The 19,312-nt window shown below is 32.2% G+C and overlaps 1 protein-coding gene across 1 annotated transcript in view; it reads left to right on the top strand.

Moving 5' to 3' along the window:
• The window catches only part of LOC137408514 (monocarboxylate transporter 3-like), a 52,442-nt gene that overhangs the window by 6,096 nt on the left and 27,034 nt on the right, over positions 1-19,312 (top strand). The window contains exons 6-8 of the mRNA XM_068095068.1: positions 3,292-3,444; positions 4,305-4,437; positions 6,967-7,100. Coding sequence (XP_067951169.1) covers positions 3,292-3,444; positions 4,305-4,437; positions 6,967-7,100 — 420 coding nt within the window. The remainder of the gene's footprint in view (positions 1-3,291; positions 3,445-4,304; positions 4,438-6,966; positions 7,101-19,312) is intronic.

Raw genomic sequence — 19,312 nt, 5'->3', positions numbered from 1 at the left:
GACATGGATATTAAATAAATTTGATGTGGATATGATGTGGGTATGACATGGACATAACGTGGCTATGACGTTGATATGACACGAATATGACATGAATATGATGTGGATATGAAGTGGATATGACTTGGCTATGGTGTGGATATGACATGGCTATGACGTGGATATGACATAGATATGATGTAGATATGACTTTGATATGACATGGATATGACGTGGATATGATGTAGATATGACATGTGATATAAGACATGAGATATAAGATCTGTGCAATATATATAAGACACATGTATTATATATAAGACATATATATATATATATATATATATATATATATATATTCCAAAGTAGTGTGTTAAAGCAGCCAAATAGTGCTCAATGAGTGTATATGTATATACACTCATGTTTGAGTGTATATATATACAGTCAAACATGGATAACTCGCCCTCGGATAGCTCAAACACATGGTTAACTCGAATGGTTTTTTAGTCTGTTCCCACGTAATGACAAATTGCTTTAGATAACTTGACCTCAACTTTGTTAACTCGAACATTTTTTTGCCCAACGGCTGCCGAAATGGTTGTTATCGCTTTAGAAAATCACTTTATTCCAAGCCATAGAAGTAAACCTCAACTTTTCGTAGTTCATGGGCGTCGGTATTACCACCATCGGCAAAATATTTTGGTCAATGACTTTTCTAAAGGTTTGGTGAAATTTGATTTTTACCAAACATCCGCTTAGCAATGGCCCTTCGGAAGCAAGGAAAAGTGAAGTAACATTTGCATAAACTTTAAAAAAATCGGCAAAATTGATCTTGGTTAAAACGCCCAAAAGAAAAAGATGCCTTTTCTCCTGAGCATTTCAACAGCGATCAAGTTTTGCCAATTTTAATCTAAAAAACGTCCTGCCAAACATACCATCACCATAACAATATCATCACCTCAAACAACAAACCAATCTCAAGTGATAGAAAAATCTTTATACTTTTTGATAAAGTTTTTTTAAACTTGACATTTACAGAAGCATTTAATTTAAAACAAGCCATTTATGCTTTTGATTTAGATTATAGTTTGTATATATACATGTATCTACTAATAAATAGATGGACTTGTGACAGTGCTCTGATAACTCGAACACTTTCGCTCCGTCCCGTGAAGTTTGAGTTATCCATGTTTGACTGTATGTATATATATATATGTATATATATATATATATATGTTTCCTCACCCCGGTTAATGCATTTGGGAGGTACTTTCTGCTCTAACTCGGGTCTCCTACCAGAGACCTGGGAGTTTGAGCACCCAACCATTTTTGAACCAGTAGCCCATTTTTCACTGCCTTGTCCTGGTTCAGCTACAGGCAGCGCAGACCTTGTTTGACCGGGTGACATTCAAGCCGGCATGGCTTTGGTTATTGCACTCAACATAGAGGTTGTAGACAATATACAGGCAAGGGTCTTGTTTAAGGACCTGCCAGAAGGGTGCAGTTGTGGGGTTTGAACCTAGGACCTAATGATCACTGTCCCAATACCTTACCAACTGCACTAGCTGTCCCGTATATATATACATATATATACATATATATATATATATATATATATATATATATACATATATATATATATATATATATATATATATATATATATATATATATATATATATATATATATATATATATACACGGGACAGCTAGTGCAGTTGGTAAGGTATTGGGACAGTGATCATAGGGGACAGTGATCACTGTATATAGGCCTATATATATATATAAATATATATATATCTATATATATATAAATATATATATATCTATATATATATATATACATATATATATATATATATAAGATATATATATATATATTTATATATATATAAATATATCTTATATATATAAGATATATATATATTTATATATATATATAAGATATATATATATATTTATATATATATATATATAAGAAGTAGGAGATGACTAAAAATGATTTTTTATTACTAATAGTTTCATGTACAGAGTACAATCATCAGACAATAACTCATGCTAAAATGGCTACGCTATTGCCAATGTTAGGGCTCGCATTCAAAACTGCATGATTAAAAGATTAAAATTAAAATCCGGGTGGTACAAGCCTGTAGCTTACGCATGGGATAGAGAGCTTATAAAAGTTACTCTCCAAAAACAAAGTTATATAAGAAGTGTTTATGTTATACTGTCAACTAAAAAAAATTCCTATCATGTCTGCAGGTTGATATTATTTCCTGTCGTTTATTCAAACTACTCTTTTCAGAGTGCATAACAATGTAATATTTTTCAAGCAGGCACAAGTTGCACAGATTAGATGTGTTGTTGTATGCAGCAGATTGCTTGACGATGCTCCATTTAATGTCATACGCAATGTTATGATCTTTTAGCTCCCATATATGTTGGCTAAGGCTGGTTTTATTTCTCTTGTTGGAGTCATTAAATGTTGCTTTGTGGTTAGAGTGGCGAGCATTAAACGTTGTTTCGCAAAGTGTGATGTATGACTGGTTTTGTTGGTTAGCATCTGTGACAGTCACTTGGTAGATAATGCTCTTAAATAGGCAATGTCCTTCCAGCGAGCATACTTCCGCTCTTCTGCAGTTGCAGGTTTTTCCCGTGATGGTATCTTGCTTTGCTGTGAAATCTTGATTTGATTTGAGGCCACTTCCTATGTAACTTTGTTTTTGGATAGCAGTTTTATAAGCTCTCTATCCCATACGTAAGCTACAGGCTTATACCACCCGGATTTTAATTTTAATTTTTTAATCATGCAATTTTGAATGTGAGCCCTAATATTGGCAGCAGGGTAGTCATTTTAGCATAAGTTATTGTCTGATGATTGTACTCTGTACATGAAACTATTAGTTTCATGTACAGAGTACAATCATCAGACAATATATATAAGGCACAAGAATTAGTCTCAAAATCTTAGCAGTAACTTGTAAAGTTGGTGATATGACGGATAATATTTTAGACAGAGTTACTCAGCACTTAGCAGTAACTTGTAAAGTTGGTGATATGACGGATAATATTTTAGACAGAGTTACTCAGCAAGTGTGGAGAGTTATGGTTAAATGTTGTTTGATTTTGTTTTGTTAATTAATATATTTTAATGAAAATTTAAACTTTGTATATTGTGCTTACCTTCTTTAAATAAATTGTACATTCTTCTTCACATACTATTTCCAGTTAGTACGCTTTGTTGCGTACGAATAGCTTCTCCAACACGTTTAACCAATTGAATGTTATGTGCAGTTTTATTTTTTGATGAAGGAAGATGATAGCAAGCTGCATGAAAAAGATATCATCGATGAATCCAGAGCTGGCAAAATAGAGAATGGTGTAGATGGAATACTTCCTATCAGATCAGAAGGGAAAACCTCTGATGTGAGGAAAAACTTTAAACATCTGCTTTGCTCTCCTAAGGTAGAGCCTTTTTACAAAATATTTGATAATTAGTGCAAAGGTAGACAACTCAGTCCCTTAAACTAAGCAATTGTAAAAATGTACGTAGTTGATGGCAGGGGCTCACAGAGCTACTGTTTATAAGGTGGTCACCACTTAAACAATATAAGTCCTATCTGGAATATACTTAGCTATTTTAACTTACATGTAGGCCTACACTCAGCGTCTAGCTTTGATTATTAGCGAGTATCATTTGATTATCAGAGATTATCCTTTGATTATTAGGGATTATCATTTGAAGTATTCAGAGTTGTCTTTAGGAGAAAACTTAAAAACAAGTCATGTAGACACTGTAAACTGCAATTTGAGCATCTTTGGCTGTGAGCAATGGCAGACAATTATAACATTTCTTACTCAATTCACCGATGCCGATTGAATTAAAACCTGTTCAATAGCGTTTTTACTCGGACTGTGTCTGTGGTCTAAATGGTAGCAGGAGTTTTCCAAAGAAAAGCTTTTGCTCTATAGCTAGTATAGAGCATATGTATTTTTTGTGTAAAAAGCAAGCTTATAGATTTTTGTGGGAAGGTGTCGAGTAAAAAAAAAAAGTGTAATAGAGAAACTATACAGCACAAGACTACATACTACTTTTATTTATTAACCACCTTTTAAGTATTGATTATCAAAATCATTCTAAAACTTTGATTTCAATTAAAAGAATCACCAAAACACTGCTGCTTCTCTTACCTTAGTAAGATAGCATGTGTTCAGCCTGGTGTTGTAGATTTGGGAGCACTTACTCAATACTTCAATGTAGAATGTAAACACAAGCTCATCTATTACCTTAGTAAAATAGCATGCGGTTCAGCTTGGTGTTGTAGATTTGGGCATACTTACTCAATGCTTCAATGTGGAATGTGAACACAAGCTCTTTTCAAGTTCTGCTCAATGACTTCGTAGTTCATCACATTCAACTCACGGAACAAGAGGCGGCCTTTGGTGTGACCATAGCAGGTAGCAACCAATATATATCATAAATAATAATATAACTTTTAAGAACGTTCAAGCTCACAGTGCAGTAATAAATTTTGAAATTAGACATATGTCTCTCTGGAGATGGACATCTTTCCCTAAAGAAGCATGTTGAACTGGTTCTTTAACCGCTGTGAGCTGTGATCAGCACTTTTGTACATGGCAACTTAATTAGATGTATCCTAGTCAAAGTTGTCTTACAATAGCATAAAGATCTTTATCAGCATTGCAGATAGTCACATCCAGTTAAGTACCTTTAACTCCTTGAGCTGATGAAAGGTAAGCGTTCTGATGTTTTAAGGTTTAACAAGCATAAGGCTGATAGTATGTGTTAACAAAAGGCTGATGGTATGTTCACATTAAGCTAATGGCAAATGTTTACATATGACTGAAAGTTTATGTTAACATAAGGCTGAGAGTATACATTAATATAGGGCTGAGAGCTTTTATTAACATAAGGCTGAGAGTGTAAGGTAACATTAGACTGATAAGTACATAAGGTTTTAACGGTATATAAACATAAACATAAGGCTAAGAGTGCATGCTAACATAATTCTGAGAATGTTTGGTAACATAAGCCTGGAAGTGTATATTAAGATAAAACTGAGTGTATATTAACATACGACTGAAAGTGTGTGTTAATATAAGGTTAAGTGTATATGTTAAAACAATTCTGAGAGTGTATGTTAACATAAGGCTAATAGTGTGTGTTAGCATAAGGCTGAAAGTTTTTATTAACGTAAGGCTGAGAGTGTAAGGTAACATTAGGCTGATAAGTATGTATACATAAGGTTTTAAGGGTATATAAACATAAGGCTAAGAGTGCATGCTAACATAATTCTGAAAGTGTTTGTTAACATAAGGCTGGAAGTGTATATTAAAATAAAACCAAGTGTATATTAACATACGGCTGAAAATGTGTGTTAATATAAGGTTAAGTGTATATGTTAAAACAATTCTGAGAGTGTATGTTAACATAAGGCTAATAGTGTGTGTTAGCATAAGGCTGAAAGTTTTTATTAACGTAAGGCTGAGAGTGTAAGGTAACATTAGGCTGATAAGTATGTATACATAAGGTTTTAAGGGTATATAACCACAAGGCTAAAAGTGCATGCTAACATAATTCTGAAAGTGTTTGTTAACATAAGGCTGGAAGTGTATATTAAGATAAAACCGAGTGTATATTAACATACGGCTAAAAATGTGTGTTAATATAAGGTTAAGTGTATATGTTGACACAATTTTGAGGGTGTATGTTAACATAAGGCTAATAGTGTGTGTTAGCATAAGGCTGAAAGTTTTTATTAACGTAAGGCTGAAAGTGTAAGGTAACATTAGGCTGATAAGTATGTATACATAAGGTTTTAAGGGTATATAAACATAAGGCTAAGAGTGCATGCTAACATAATTCTGAAAGTGTTTGTTAACATAAGGCTGGAAGTGTATATTAAAATAAAACCGAGTGTATATTAACATACGGCTGAAAATGTGTGTTAATATAAGGTTAAGTGTATATGTTAAGAAAATTCTGAGAGTGTATGTTAACATAAGGCTAATAGTGTGTGTTAGCATAAGGCTGAAAATTTTTATTAACGTAAGGCTGAGAGTGTAAGGTAACATTAGGCTGATAAGTATGTATACATAAGGTTTTAAGGGTATATAAACAAAAGGCTAAGAGTGCATGATAACATAGTTCTGAAAGTGTTTGTTAACATAAGGCTGGAAGTGTATATTAAGATAAAACTGAGTGTATATTAACTTATGGCTGAAAATGTGTGTTAATATAAGGTTAAGTGTATATGTTAAGACAATTCTGAGAGTGTATGTTAACACAAGGCTAATAGTGTGTGTTAGCATAAGGCTGAAAATGTATGTTAATATAAGACTGAAAGTATATATTATTATTAAACTGATAAGGTATGTTATATTAATTCAAATAGCTTTGAAGCCTAAAACAGTCAAATTCAACAAGTTCAACCAAAGCATGTTTAGACTCAATAGCGTCTACAGATCATTTGTTGGAAGATACTTTTACTGCTCAAAGTTGTTGTATTTTAGACTGAATTGATTTGTACACTGACAGATAAGGCTTCTACTACTTGTCAAAACAGGTTTAAAAAACAGATCGTGTTCAATAATGACATTACTGTTATGCCTTAAAAAAATTAAGGTATGGTTACTCATAGGAGTTGCACTTTCTATAGCAAACCTTTTTTTAACCAAATGGTCTTTTTTCATCATAGACAAATAGCTATTAAAGAGAAGTTTTAGTTCAACTTCTCACTATCTCATTGTTCTGTTTTATTGAATATTCTCTCTTAAATTTTATTATTTGTTGCTATATGAACAATGGCTTGGTGTACAACAAGATTAAATCTGACAGTAACTATTCCCCACCATGCAGTCGTCCACCACAATAGATGGCACCCAGTGTGCTACAGATAAGTACTGCCATTTAGTTTCTTAAATAACACCCTAGAACTTGACTTCAGCTTATATATTTTATTCTAGGAGCAGCTAGCATTGGAGGTTGTGTGTTCATCATGCTCGTGAGCAAAGTAAGAGTTGATAGAGTCATAATCAACTTTGGATGCACTCTTTTCCTTGGGATTGCAACAATATTTATTGCGTTTAGCTCAAACAAGGTAACTAAGACTGTATATTATTGTTTCTCTGAGCTATGAGTACCAAAAGAATATTATAAAAAACTTGCTCAATGCGAAATAAAGATTTAAGTTGTCTATTACTAATTTCAAGTCATTTTATGAAAAATTTTAATGATCAAGTTTAAAGGTCACAAGGTGTAACTCTAATTAGCAGCATTTATAAAAAACATTAAAGAACTTTATCAACCATGAAAAAATATGTTAAAGGTGGTAACAAACAAAACAGAGTACTCTGAAAAGCAAAATATGGAAAGATATCGACTAGAATTACATGTTAGCTTGATTCAATCAAACAGCCAACTCAATAAATTCTACTACCAAAAAGCTATGTAATTATCTTGTTACTTGCTATATGAAAGCTCAAAATGTTTGTTTATTGAACAAGCTTAACCTAATACAATGTGCTTTAAAAGAACAAACTTACTTCAAGATGTACCTGTTTCGACATGTCAAGCAAATTTCACATTGGACTAAATTGAGACATAAGGCTGGAAGTGTGAGTATTAGAAGTGTCTAAATAGAAAGAAAGTTAAAAGTATGAATAGTAGAAGTGTTTAAATAGGAAGAGGGTTAGAAGTATGAGTAGTAGAAGTGTTTAAATAGAAAGAGGGTTAGAAGTCTGAGTAGTAGAAGTGTTTAAATAGAAAGAAGGTTAGAAGTATGAGTAGTAGAAGTGTTTAAACAGGAAGATGGTTAGAAGTATGAGTAGTAGAAGTGTTTAAATAGGAAGATGGTTAGAAGTGTGAGTAGTAGAAGTGTTTAAATAGGAAGAAGGTTAGAAGTGTGAGTAGTAGAAGTGTTTAAATAGGAAGAAGGTTAGAAGTATGAGTAGTAGAAGTGTTTAAATAGGAAGAAGGTTAGAAGTATGAGTAGTAGAAGCGTTTAAATAGGAAGAAGGTTAGAAGTATGAGTAGTAGAAGTGTTTAAATAGGAAGAAGGTTAGAAGTATGAGTAGTAGAAGTGTTTAAATAGGAAGAGGGTTAGAAGTATGAGTAGTAGAAGTGTTTAAATAGAAAGAGGGTTAGAAGTCTGAGTAGTAGAAGTGTTTAAATAGGAAGATGGTTAGAAGTGTGAGTAGTAGAAGTGTTTAAATAGAAAGAGGGTTAGAAGTCTGAGTAGTAGAAGTGTTTAAATAGGAAGAAGGTTAGAAGTATGAGTAGTAGAAGTGTTTAAATAGGAAGAAGGTTAGAAGTATGAGTAGTAGAAGTGTTTAAATAGGAAGAGGGTTAGAAGTATGAGTAGTAGAAGTGTTTAAATAGGAAGAAGGTTAGAAGTATGAGTAGTAGAAGTGTTTAAATAGGAAGAAGGTTAGAAGTATGAGTAGTAGAAGTGTTTAAATAGTAAGAAGGTTAGAAGTATGAGTCGTACAAGTGTTTAAATAGGAAGAAGGTTAGAAGTGTGCGTAGTAGAAGTGTCTAAATAGAAAGAAAGTTAAAAGTATGAATAGTAGAAGTGTTTAAATAGGAAGAAGGTTAGAAGTATGAGTAGTAGAAGTGTTTAAATAGAAAGAGGGTTAGAAGTATGAGTAGTGGAATTGTTTAAATAGGAAGAAGGTTAGAAGTATGAGTAGTAGAAGTGTTTAAATAGGAAGAAGGTTAGAAGTATGAGTAGTAGAAGTGTTTAAATAGGAAGAGGGTTAGAAGTATGAGTAGTAGAAGTGTTTAAATAGGAAGAAGGTTAGAAGTATGAGTAGTAGAAGTGTTTAAATAGGAAGAATGTTAGAAGTATGAGTAGTAGAAGTGTTTAAATAGGAAGAAGGTTAGAAGTATGAATAGTAGAAGTGTTTAAATAGGAAGAAGGTTAGAAGTATGAGTAGTAGAAGTGTTTAAATAGGAAGAAGGTTAGAAGTATGAGTAGTAGAAGTGTTTAAATAGGAAAAAGGTTAGAAGTATGAGTAGTAGAAGTGTTTAAATAGGAAGAGGGTTAGAAGTATGAGTAGTAGAAGTGTTTAAATAAAAAGAAGGTTAGAAGTGTGAGTAGTAGAAGTGTTTAAATAGGAAGAATGTTAGAAGTATGAGTAGTAGAAGTGTTTAAATAAGAAGAAGGTTAGAAGTATGAGTAGTAGAAGTGTTTAAATAGGAAGATGGTTAGAAGTGTGAGTAGTGGAAGTGTTTAAATAGGAAGATGGTTAGAAGTGTGAGTAGTGGAAGTGTTTAAATAGGAAGAAGGTTAGAAGTATGAGTAGTAGAAGTGTTTAAATAAGAAGAGGGTTAGAAGTATGAGTAGTAGAAGTGTTTAAACAGGAAGATGGTTAGAAGTATGAGTAGTAGAAGTGTTTAAATAGGAAGAAGGTTAGAAGTATGAGTAGTAGAAGTGTTTAAATAGGAAGATGGTTAGAAGTATGAGTAGTAGAAGTGTTTAAACAGGAAGAGGGTTAGAAGTATGAGTAGTGGAAGTGTTTAAATAGGAAGAAGGTTAGAAGTATGAGTAGTAGAAGTGTTTAAATAGGAAGAATGTTAGAAGTATGAGTAGTAGAAGTGTTTAAATAAGAAGAAGGTTAGAAGTATGAGTAGTAGAAGTGTTTAAATAGGAAGAAGGTTAGAAGTATGAGTAGTAGAAGTGTTTAAATAGGAAGAAGGTTAGAAGTATGAATAGTAGAAGTGTTTAAATAGGAAGAAGGTTAGAAGTATGAGTAGTAGAAGTGTTTAAATAGGAAGAGGGTTAGAAGTATGAGTAGTAGAAGTGTTTAAATAGGAAGATGGTTAGAAGTATGAGTAGTAGAAGTGTTTAAATAGGAAGATGGTTAGAAGTATGAGTAGTAGAAGTGTTTAAATAGGAAGATGGTTAGAAGTATGAGTAGTGGAAGTGTTTAAATAGGAAAAAGGTTAGAAGTATGAGTAGTAGAAGTGTTTAAATAAGAAGAAGGTTAGAAGTATGAGTAGTAGAAGTGTTTAAATAGGAAGAAGGTTAGAAGTCTGAGTAGTAGAAGTGTTTAAATAGGAAGAAGGTTAGAAGTCTGAGTAGTAGAAGTGTTTAAATAGGAAAAAGGTAAGAAGTATGAGTAGTAGAAGTGTTTAAATAGGAAGAAGGTTAGAAGTATGAGTAGTAGAAGTGTTTAAATAGGAAGATGGTTAGAAGTATGAGTAGTAGAAGTGTTTAAATAGGAAGATGGTTAGAAGTATGAGTAGTAGAAGTGTTTAAATAGGAAGATGGTTAGAAGTATGAGTAGTAGAAGTGTTTAAATAGGAAGATGGTTAGAAGTATGAGTAGTAGAAGTGTTTAAATAGGAAGATGGTTAGAAGTATGAGTAGTAGAAGTGTTTAAATAGGAAGAGGGTTAGAAGTATGAGTAGTAGAAGTGTTTAAATAGGAAGAAGGTTAGAAGTATGAGTAGTAGGAGTGTTTAAATAGGAAGATGGTTAGAAGTATGAGTAGTGGAAGTGTTTAAATAGGAAAAAGGTTAGAAGTATGAGTAGTAGAAGTGTTTAAATAAGAAGAAGGTTAGAAGTATGAGTAGTAGAAGTGTTTAAATAGGAAGAAGGTTAGAAGTCTGAGTAGTAGAAGTGTTTAAATAGGAAGAAGGTTAGAAGTCTGAGTAGTAGAAGTGTTTAAATAGGAAAAAGGTTAGAAGTATGAGTAGTAGAAGCGTTTAAATAGGAAGAAGGTTAGAAGTATGAGTAGTAGAAGTGTTTAAATAGGAAGATGGTTAGAAGTATGAGTAGTAGAAGTGTTTAAATAGGAAGATGGTTAGAAGTGTGAGTAGTGGAAGTGTTTAAATAGGAAGATGGTTAGAAGTGTGAGTAGTGGAAGTGTTTAAATAGGAAGAAGGTTAGAAGTATGAGTAGTAGAAGTGTTTAAATAAGAAGAGGGTTAGAAGTATGAGTAGTAGAAGTGTTTAAACAGGAAGATGGTTAGAAGTCTGAGTAGTAGAAGTGTTTAAATAGGAAGATGGTTAGAAGTATGAGTAGTAGAAGTGTTTAAATAGGAAGAGGGTTAGAAGTATGAGTAGTAGAAGTGTTTAAATAGGAAGATGGTTAGAAGTGTGAGTAGTGGAAGTGTTTAAATAGGAAGATGGTTAGAAGTGTGAGTAGTGGAAGTGTTTAAATAGGAAGAAGGTTAGAAGTATGAGTAGTAGAAGTGTTTAAATAGGAAGAAGGTTAGAAGTATGAGTAGTAGAAGTGTTTAAATAGGAAGAAGGTTAGAAGTATGAATAGTAGAAGTGTTTAAATAGGAAGAAGGTTAGAAGTATGAGTAGTAGAAGTGTTTAAATAGGAAGAGGGTTAGAAGTATGAGTAGTAGAAGTGTTTAAATAGGAAGATGGTTAGAAGTATGAGTAGTAGAAGTGTTTAAATAGGAAGATGGTTAGAAGTATGAGTAGTAGAAGTGTTTAAATAGGAAGATGGTTAGAAGTATGAGTAGTGGAAGTGTTTAAATAGGAAAAAGGTTAGAAGTATGAGTAGTAGAAGTGTTTAAATAAGAAGAAGGTTAGAAGTATGAGTAGTAGAAGTGTTTAAATAGGAAGAAGGTTAGAAGTCTGAGTAGTAGAAGTGTTTAAATAGGAAGAAGGTTAGAAGTCTGAGTAGTAGAAGTGTTTAAATAGGAAAAAGGTTAGAAGTATGAGTAGTAGAAGCGTTTAAATAGGAAGAAGGTTAGAAGTATGAGTAGTAGAAGTGTTTAAATAGGAAGATGGTTAGAAGTATGAGTAGTAGAAGTGTTTAAATAGGAAGATGGTTAGAAGTGTGAGTAGTGGAAGTGTTTAAATAGGAAGATGGTTAGAAGTGTGAGTAGTGGAAGTGTTTAAATAGGAAGAAGGTTAGAAGTATGAGTAGTAGAAGTGTTTAAATAAGAAGAGGGTTAGAAGTATGAGTAGTAGAAGTGTTTAAACAGGAAGATGGTTAGAAGTCTGAGTAGTAGAAGTGTTTAAATAGGAAGATGGTTAGAAGTATGAGTAGTAGAAGTGTTTAAATAGGAAGAGGGTTAGAAGTATGAGTAGTAGAAGTGTTTAAATAGGAAGATGGTTAGAAGTGTGAGTAGTGGAAGTGTTTAAATAGGAAGATGGTTAGAAGTGTGAGTAGTGGAAGTGTTTAAATAGGAAGAAGGTTAGAAGTATGAGTAGTAGAAGTGTTTAAATAAGAAGAGGGTTAGAAGTATGAGTAGTAGAAGTGTTTAAACAGGAAGATGGTTAGAAGTATGAGTAGTAGAAGTGTTTAAATAGGAAGATGGTTAGAAGTGTGAGTAGTAGAAGTGTTTAAATAGGAAGAAGGTTAGAAGTCTGAGTAGTAGAAGTGTTTAAATAGGAAGAATGTTAGAAGTATGAGTAGTGGAAGTGTTTAAATAGGAAGAAGATTAGAAGTATGAGTAGTAGAAGTGTTTAAATAGGAAGATGGTTAGAAGTGTGAGTAGTAGAAGTGTTTAAATAGGAAGAAGGTTAGAAGTATGAGTAGTGGAAGTGTTTAAATAAAAAGAGGGTTAGAAGTATGAGTAGTAGAAGTGTTTAAATAAGAAGAGGGTTAGAAGTATGAGCAGTAGAAGTGTTTAAATAGGAAGAAGGTTAGAAGTATGAGTAGTAGAAGTGTTTAAATAGGAAGAGGGTTAGAAGTATGAGTAGTAGAAGTGTTTAAATAGGAAGAATGTTAGAAGTATGAGTAGTAGAAGTGTTTAAATAAGAAGAAGGTTAGAAGTATGAGTAGTAGAAGTGTTTAAACAGGAAGATGGTTAGAAGTGTGAGTAGTAGAAGTGTTTAAATAGGAAGAAGGTTAGAAGTATGAGTAGTGGAAGTGTTTAAATAAAAAGAGGGTTAGAAGTATGAGTAGTAGAAGTGTTTAAATAAGAAGAGGGTTAGAAGTGTGAGTAGTGGAAGTGTTTAAATAGGAAGAAGGTTAGAAGTATGAGTAGTAGAAGTGTTTAAATAAGAAGAGGGTTAGAAGTATGAGTAGTAGAAGTGTTTAAACAGGAAGATGGTTAGAAGTATGAGTAGTAGAAGTGTTTAAATAGGAAGATGGTTAGAAGTGTGAGTAGTAGAAGTGTTTAAATAGGAAGAAGGTTAGAAGTCTGAGTAGTAGAAGTGTTTAAATAGGAAGATGGTTAGAAGTGTGAGTAGTGGAAGTGTTTAAATAGGAAGAAGGTTAGAAGTATGAGTAGTAGAAGTGTTTAAATAAGAAGAGGGTTAGAAGTATGAGTAGTAGAAGTGTTTAAACAGGAAGATGGTTAGAAGTATGAGTAGTGGAAGTGTTTAAATAAAAAGAGGGTTAGAAGTATGAGTAGTAGAAGTGTTTAAATAAGAAGAGGGTTAGAAGTATGAGCAGTAGAAGTGTTTAAATAGGAAGAAGGTTAGAAGTATGAGTAGTAGAAGTGTTTAAATAGAAAGAGGGTTAGAAGTCTGAGTAGTAGAAGTGTTTAAATAGGAAGAAGGTTAGAAGTATGAGTAGTAGAAGTGTTTAAATAAGAAGAGGGTTAGAAGTATGAGTAGTAGAAGTGTTTAAACAGGAAGATGGTTAGAAGTATGAGTAGTAGAAGTGTTTAAATAGGAAGATGGTTAGAAGTGTGAGTAGTAAAAGTGTTTAAATAGGAAGAAGGTTAGAAGTATGAGTAGTAGAAGTGTTTAAATAAGAAGAGGGTTAGAAGTATGAGTAGTAGAAGTGTTTAAACAGGAAGATGGTTAGAAGTATGAGTAGTAGAAGTGTTTAAATAGGAAGATGGTTAGAAGTCTGAGTAGTAGAAGTGTTTAAATAGGAAGAAGGTTAGAAGTATGAGTAGTAGAAGTGTTTAAATAAGAAGAAGGTAAGGAGTATGAGTAGTAGAAGTGTTTAAATAGAAAGAGGGTTAGAAGTATGAATAGTAGAGGTGTTTAAATAGGAAGAGGGTTAGGAGTATGAGTAGTAGAAGTGTTTAAATAGGAAGAAGGTTAGAAGTATGAGTAGTAGAAGTGTTTAAATAAGAAGAGGGTTAGAAGTATGAGTAGTAGAAGTGTTTAAATAGGAAGAGGGTTAGAAGTATGAGTAGTAGAAGTGTTTAAATAGGAAGAAGGTTAGAAGTATGAGTAGTAGAAGTGTTTAAATAAGAAGAAGGTTAGAAGTATGAGTAGTAGAAGTGTTTAAATAGGAAGAAGGTTAGAAGTATGAGTAGTAGAAGTGTTTAAATAAGAAGAAGGTTAGAAGTATGAGTAGTAGAAGTGTTTAAATAAAAAGAGGGTTAGAAGTATGAATAGTAGAAGTGTTTAAATAGGAAGAAGGTTAGAAGTATGAGTAGTAGAAGTGTTTAAATAAGAAGAAGGTTAGAAGTATGAGTAGTGGAAGTGTTTAAATAGGAAGAGGGTTAGAAGTATGAATAGTAGAAGTGTTTAAATAGGAAGAAGGTTAGAAGTATGAGTAGTAGAAGTGTTTAAACAGGAAGATGGTTAGAAGTATGAGTAGTAGAAGTGTTTAAATAGGAAGATGGTTAGAAGTATGAGTAGTAGAAGTGTTTAAATAAGAAGAAGGTTAGAAGTATGAGTAGTAGAAGTGTTTAAATAGGAAGAATGTTAGAAGTCTGAGTAGTAGAAGTGTTTAAATAGGAAGAAGGTTAGAAGTATGAGTAGTAGAAGTGTTTAAATAGGAAGAATGTTAGAAGTATGAGTAATAGAAGTGTTTAAATAGGAAGAAGGTTAGAAGTGTGAGTAGTAGAAGTGTTTAAATAGGAAGAATGTTAGAAGTATGAGTAGTAGAAGTGTTTAAATAGGAAGAATGTTAGAAGTATGAGTAGTAGAAGTGTTTAAATAAGAAGAAGGTTAGAAGTATGAGTAGTAGAAGTGTTTAAATAGGAAGAATGTTAGAAGTATGAGTAGTAGAAGTGTTTAAATAGGAAGAATGTTAGAAGTATGAGTAGTAGAAGTGTTTAAATAAGAAGAAGGTTAGAAGTATGAGTAGTAGAAGTGTTTAAATAGGAAGAAGGTTAGAAGTGTGAGTAGTAGAAGTGTTTAAATAGGAAGAATGTTAGAAGTATGAGTAGTAGAAGTGTTTAAATAGGAAGAACGTTAGAAGTATGAGTAGTAGAAGTGTTTAAATAAGAAGAAGGTTAGAAGTATGAGTAGTAGAAGTGTTTAAATAGGAAGAATGTTAGAAGTATGAGTAGTAGAAGTGTTTAAATAGGAAGAATGTTAGAAGTATGAGTAGTAGAAGTGTTTAAATAAGAAGAAGGTTAGAAGTATGAGTAGTAGAAGTGTTTAAATAGGAAGAGGGTTAGAAGTATGAGTAGTAGAAGTGTTTAAATAGGAAGAAGGTTAGGAGTATGAGTAGTAGAAGTGTTTAAATAGGAAGAATGTTAGAAGTATGAGTAGTAGAAGTGTTTAAATAAGAAGAAGGTTAGAAGTATGAGTAGTAGAAGTGTTTAAATAGGAAGAGGGTTAGAAGTATGAGTAGTAGAAGTGTTTAAATAGGAAGAATGTTAGAAGTATGAGTAGTAGAAGTGTTTAAATAGGAAGAAGGTTAGAAGTATGAGTAGTAGAAGTGTTTAAATAGGAAGAATGTTAGAAGTATGAGTAGTAGAAGTGTTTAAATAAGAAGAAGGTTAGAAGTATGAGTAGTAGAAGTGTTTAAATAGGAAGAGGGTTAGAAGTATGAGTAGTAGAAGTGTTTAAATAGGAAGAAGGTTAGGAGTATGAGTAGTAGAAGTGTTTAAATAAAAAGAGGGTTAGAAGTATGAATAGTAGAAGTGTTTAAATAGGAAGAATGTTAGAAGTATGAGTAGTAGAAGTGTTTAAATAGGAAAAATGTTAGAAGTATGAGTAGTAGAAGTGTTTAAATAAGAAGAAGGTTAGAAGTATGAGTAGTAGAAGTGTTTAAATAAGAAGAAGGTTAGAAGTATGAGTAGTAGAAGTGTTTAAATAGGAAGAATGTTAGAAGTATGAGTAGTAGAAGTGTTTAAATAGGAAGAAGGTTAGAAGTATGAGTAGTAGAAGTGTTTAAATAGGAAGAATGTTAGAAGTATGAGTAGTAGAAGTGTTTAAATAGGAAGAATGTTAGAAGTATGAGTAGTAGAAGTGTTTAAATAAGAAGAAGGTTAGAAGTATGAGTAGTAGAAGTGTTTAAATAGGAAGAGGGTTAGAAGTATGAGTAGTAGAAGTGTTTAAATAGGAAGAAGGTTAGGAGTATGAGTAGTAGAAGTGTTTAAATAAAAAGAGGGTTAGAAGTATGAATAGTAGAAGTGTTTAAATAGGAAGAAGGTTAGAAGTATGAGTAGTAGAAGTGTTTAAATAAGAAGAGGGTTAGAAGTATGAGTAGTAGAAGTGTTTAAACAGGAAGATGGTTAGAAGTATGAGTAGTAGAAGTGTTTAAATAGGAAGATGGTTAGAAGTGTGAGTAGTAGAAGTGTTTAAATAGGAAGAAGGTTAGAAGTATGAGTAGTAGAAGTGTTTAAATAGGAAGAAGGTTAGAAGTATGAGTAGTAGAAGTGTTTAAATAGGAAGAATGTTAGAAGTATGAGTAGTGGAAGTGTTTAAATAGGAAGAAGGTTAGAAGTATGAGTAGTAGAAGTGTTTAAATAGGAAGAAGGTTAGAAGTATGAGTAGTAGAAGTGTTTAAACAGGAAGATGGTTAGAAGTATGAGTAGTAGAAGTGTTTAAATAGGAAGATGGTTAGAAGTGTGAGTAGTAGAAGTGTTTAAATAGGAAGAAGGTTAGAAGTATGAGTAGTAGAAGTGTTTAAATAAGAAGAGGGTTAGAAGTATGAGTAGTGGAAGTGTTTAAATAGGAAGATGGTTAGAAGTGTGAGTAGTGGAAGTGTTTAAATAGGAAGAAGGTTAGAAGTATGAGTAGTAAAAGTGTTTAAACAGGAAAAAGGTAAGAAGTATGAGTAGTAGAAGTGTTTAAATAAAAAGAGGGTTAGAAGTCTGAGTAGTAGAAGTGTTTAAATAGGAAGAGGGTTAGAAGTATGAGTAGTGAAAGTATTCAAATAGGAAGAAGGTTAGAAGTATGAGTAGTAGAAGTGTTTAAATAGGAAGAAGGTTAGAAGTATGAGCAGTAGAAGTGTTTAAATAGGAAGAGGGTTAGAAGTATGAGTAGTGGAAGTGTTTAAATAAGAAAAAGGTTAGAAGTATGAGTAGTCTAGGTGTTTAAATAGGAAGAAGGTTAGAAGTATGAGTAGTAGAAGTGTTTAAATAGGAAAAAGGTAAGAAGTATGAGTAGTAGAAGTGTTTAAATAGGAAGAAGGTTAGAAGTATGAGTAGTAGAAGTGTTTAAATAAAAAGAAGGTTAGAAGTATGAGTAGTAGAAGTGTTTAAACAGGAAGATGGTTAGAAGTATGAGTAGTAGAAGTGTTTAAATAGGAAGATGGTTAGAAGTATGAGTAGTAGAAGTGTTTAAATAAGAAGAAGGTTAGAAGTATGAGTAGTAGAAGTGTTTAAATAGGAAGAATGTTAGAAGTCTGAGTAGTAGAAGTGTTTAAATAGGAAGAAGGTTAGAAGTATGAGTAGTAGAAGTGTTTAAATAGGAAGAATGTTAGAAGTATGAGTAATAGAAGTGTTTAAATAGGAAGAAGGTTAGAAGTGTGAGTAGTAGAAGTGTTTAAATAGGAAGAATGTTAGAAGTATGAGTAGTAGAAGTGTTTAAATAGGAAGAATGTTAGAAGTATGAGTAGTAGAAGTGTTTAAATAAGAAGAAGGTTAGAAGTATGAGTAGTAGAAGTGTTTAAATAGGAAGAATGTTAGAAGTATGAGTAGTAGAAGTGTTTAAATAGGAAGAATGTTAGAAGTATGAGTAGTAGAAGTGTTTAAATAAGAAGAAGGTTAGAAGTATGAGTAGTAGAAGTGTTTAAATAGGAAGAAGGTTAGAAGTGTGAGTAGTAGAAGTGTTTAAATAGGAAGAATGTTAGAAGTATGAGTAGTAGAAGTGTTTAAATAGGAAGAACGTTAGAAGTATGAGTAGTAGAAGTGTTTAAATAAGAAGAAGGTTAGAAGTATGAGTAGTAGAAGTGTTTAAATAGGAAGAATGTTAGAAGTATGAGTAGTAGAAGTGTTTAAATAGGAAGAATGTTAGAAGTATGAGTAGTAGAAGTGTTTAAATAAGAAGAAGGTTAGAAGTATGAGTAGTAGAAGTGTTTAAATAGGAAGAGGGTTAGAAGTATGAGTAGTAGAAGTGTTTAAATAGGAAGAAGGTTAGGAGTATGAGTAGTAGAAGTGTTTAAATAGGAAGAATGTTAGAAGTATGAGTAGTAGAAGTGTTTAAATAAGAAGAAGGTTAGAAGTATGAGTAGTAGAAGTGTTTAAATAGGAAGAGGGTTAGAAGTATGAGTAGTAGAAGTGTTTAAATAGGAAGAATGTTAGAAGTATGAGTAGTAGAAGTGTTTAAATAGGAAGAAGGTTAGAAGTATGAGTAGTAGAAGTGTTTAAATAGGAAGAATGTTAGAAGTATGAGTAGTAGAAGTGTTTAAATAAGAAGAAGGTTAGAAGTATGAGTAGTAGAAGTGTTTAAATAGGAAGAGGGTTAGAAGTATGAGTAGTAGAAGTGTTTAAATAGGAAGAAGGTTAGGAGTATGAGTAGTAGAAGTGTTTAAATAAAAAGAGGGTTAGAAGTATGAATAGTAGAAGTGTTTAAATAGGAAGAATGTTAGAAGTATGAGTAGTAGAAGTGTTTAAATAGGAAAAATGTTAGAAGTATGAGTAGTAGAAGTGTTTAAATAAGAAGAAGGTTAGAAGTATGAGTAGTAGAAGTGTTTAAATAAGAAGAAGGTTAGAAGTATGAGTAGTAGAAGTGTTTAAATAGGAAGAATGTTAGAAGTATGAGTAGTAGAAGTGTTTAAATAGGAAGAAGGTTAGAAGTATGAGTAGTAGAAGTGTTTAAATAGGAAGAATGTTAGAAGTATGAGTAGTAGAAGTGTTTAAATAGGAAGAATGTTAGAAGTATGAGTAGTAGAAGTGTTTAAATAAGAAGAAGGTTAGAAGTATGAGTAGTAGAAGTGTTTAAATAGGAAGAGGGTTAGAAGTATGAGTAGTAGAAGTGTTTAAATAGGAAGAAGGTTAGGAGTATGAGTAGTAGAAGTGTTTAAATAAAAAGAGGGTTAGAAGTATGAATAGTAGAAGTGTTTAAATAGGAAGAAGGTTAGAAGTATGAGTAGTAGAAGTGTTTAAATAAGAAGAGGGTTAGAAGTATGAGTAGTAGAAGTGTTTAAACAGGAAGATGGTTAGAAGTATGAGTAGTAGAAGTGTTTAAATAGGAAGATGGTTAGAAGTGTGAGTAGTAGAAGTGTTTAAATAGGAAGAAGGTTAGAAGTATGAGTAGTA

The sequence above is a fragment of the Watersipora subatra genome, chromosome 11 (assembly GCF_963576615.1).
Source record: "Watersipora subatra chromosome 11, tzWatSuba1.1, whole genome shotgun sequence".
NCBI lineage: Eukaryota > Metazoa > Bryozoa > Gymnolaemata > Cheilostomatida > Watersiporidae > Watersipora > Watersipora subatra.
Note: the sequence above shows the minus strand (reverse complement) of the source record. Positions and strands in the feature narration are given on the sequence as shown.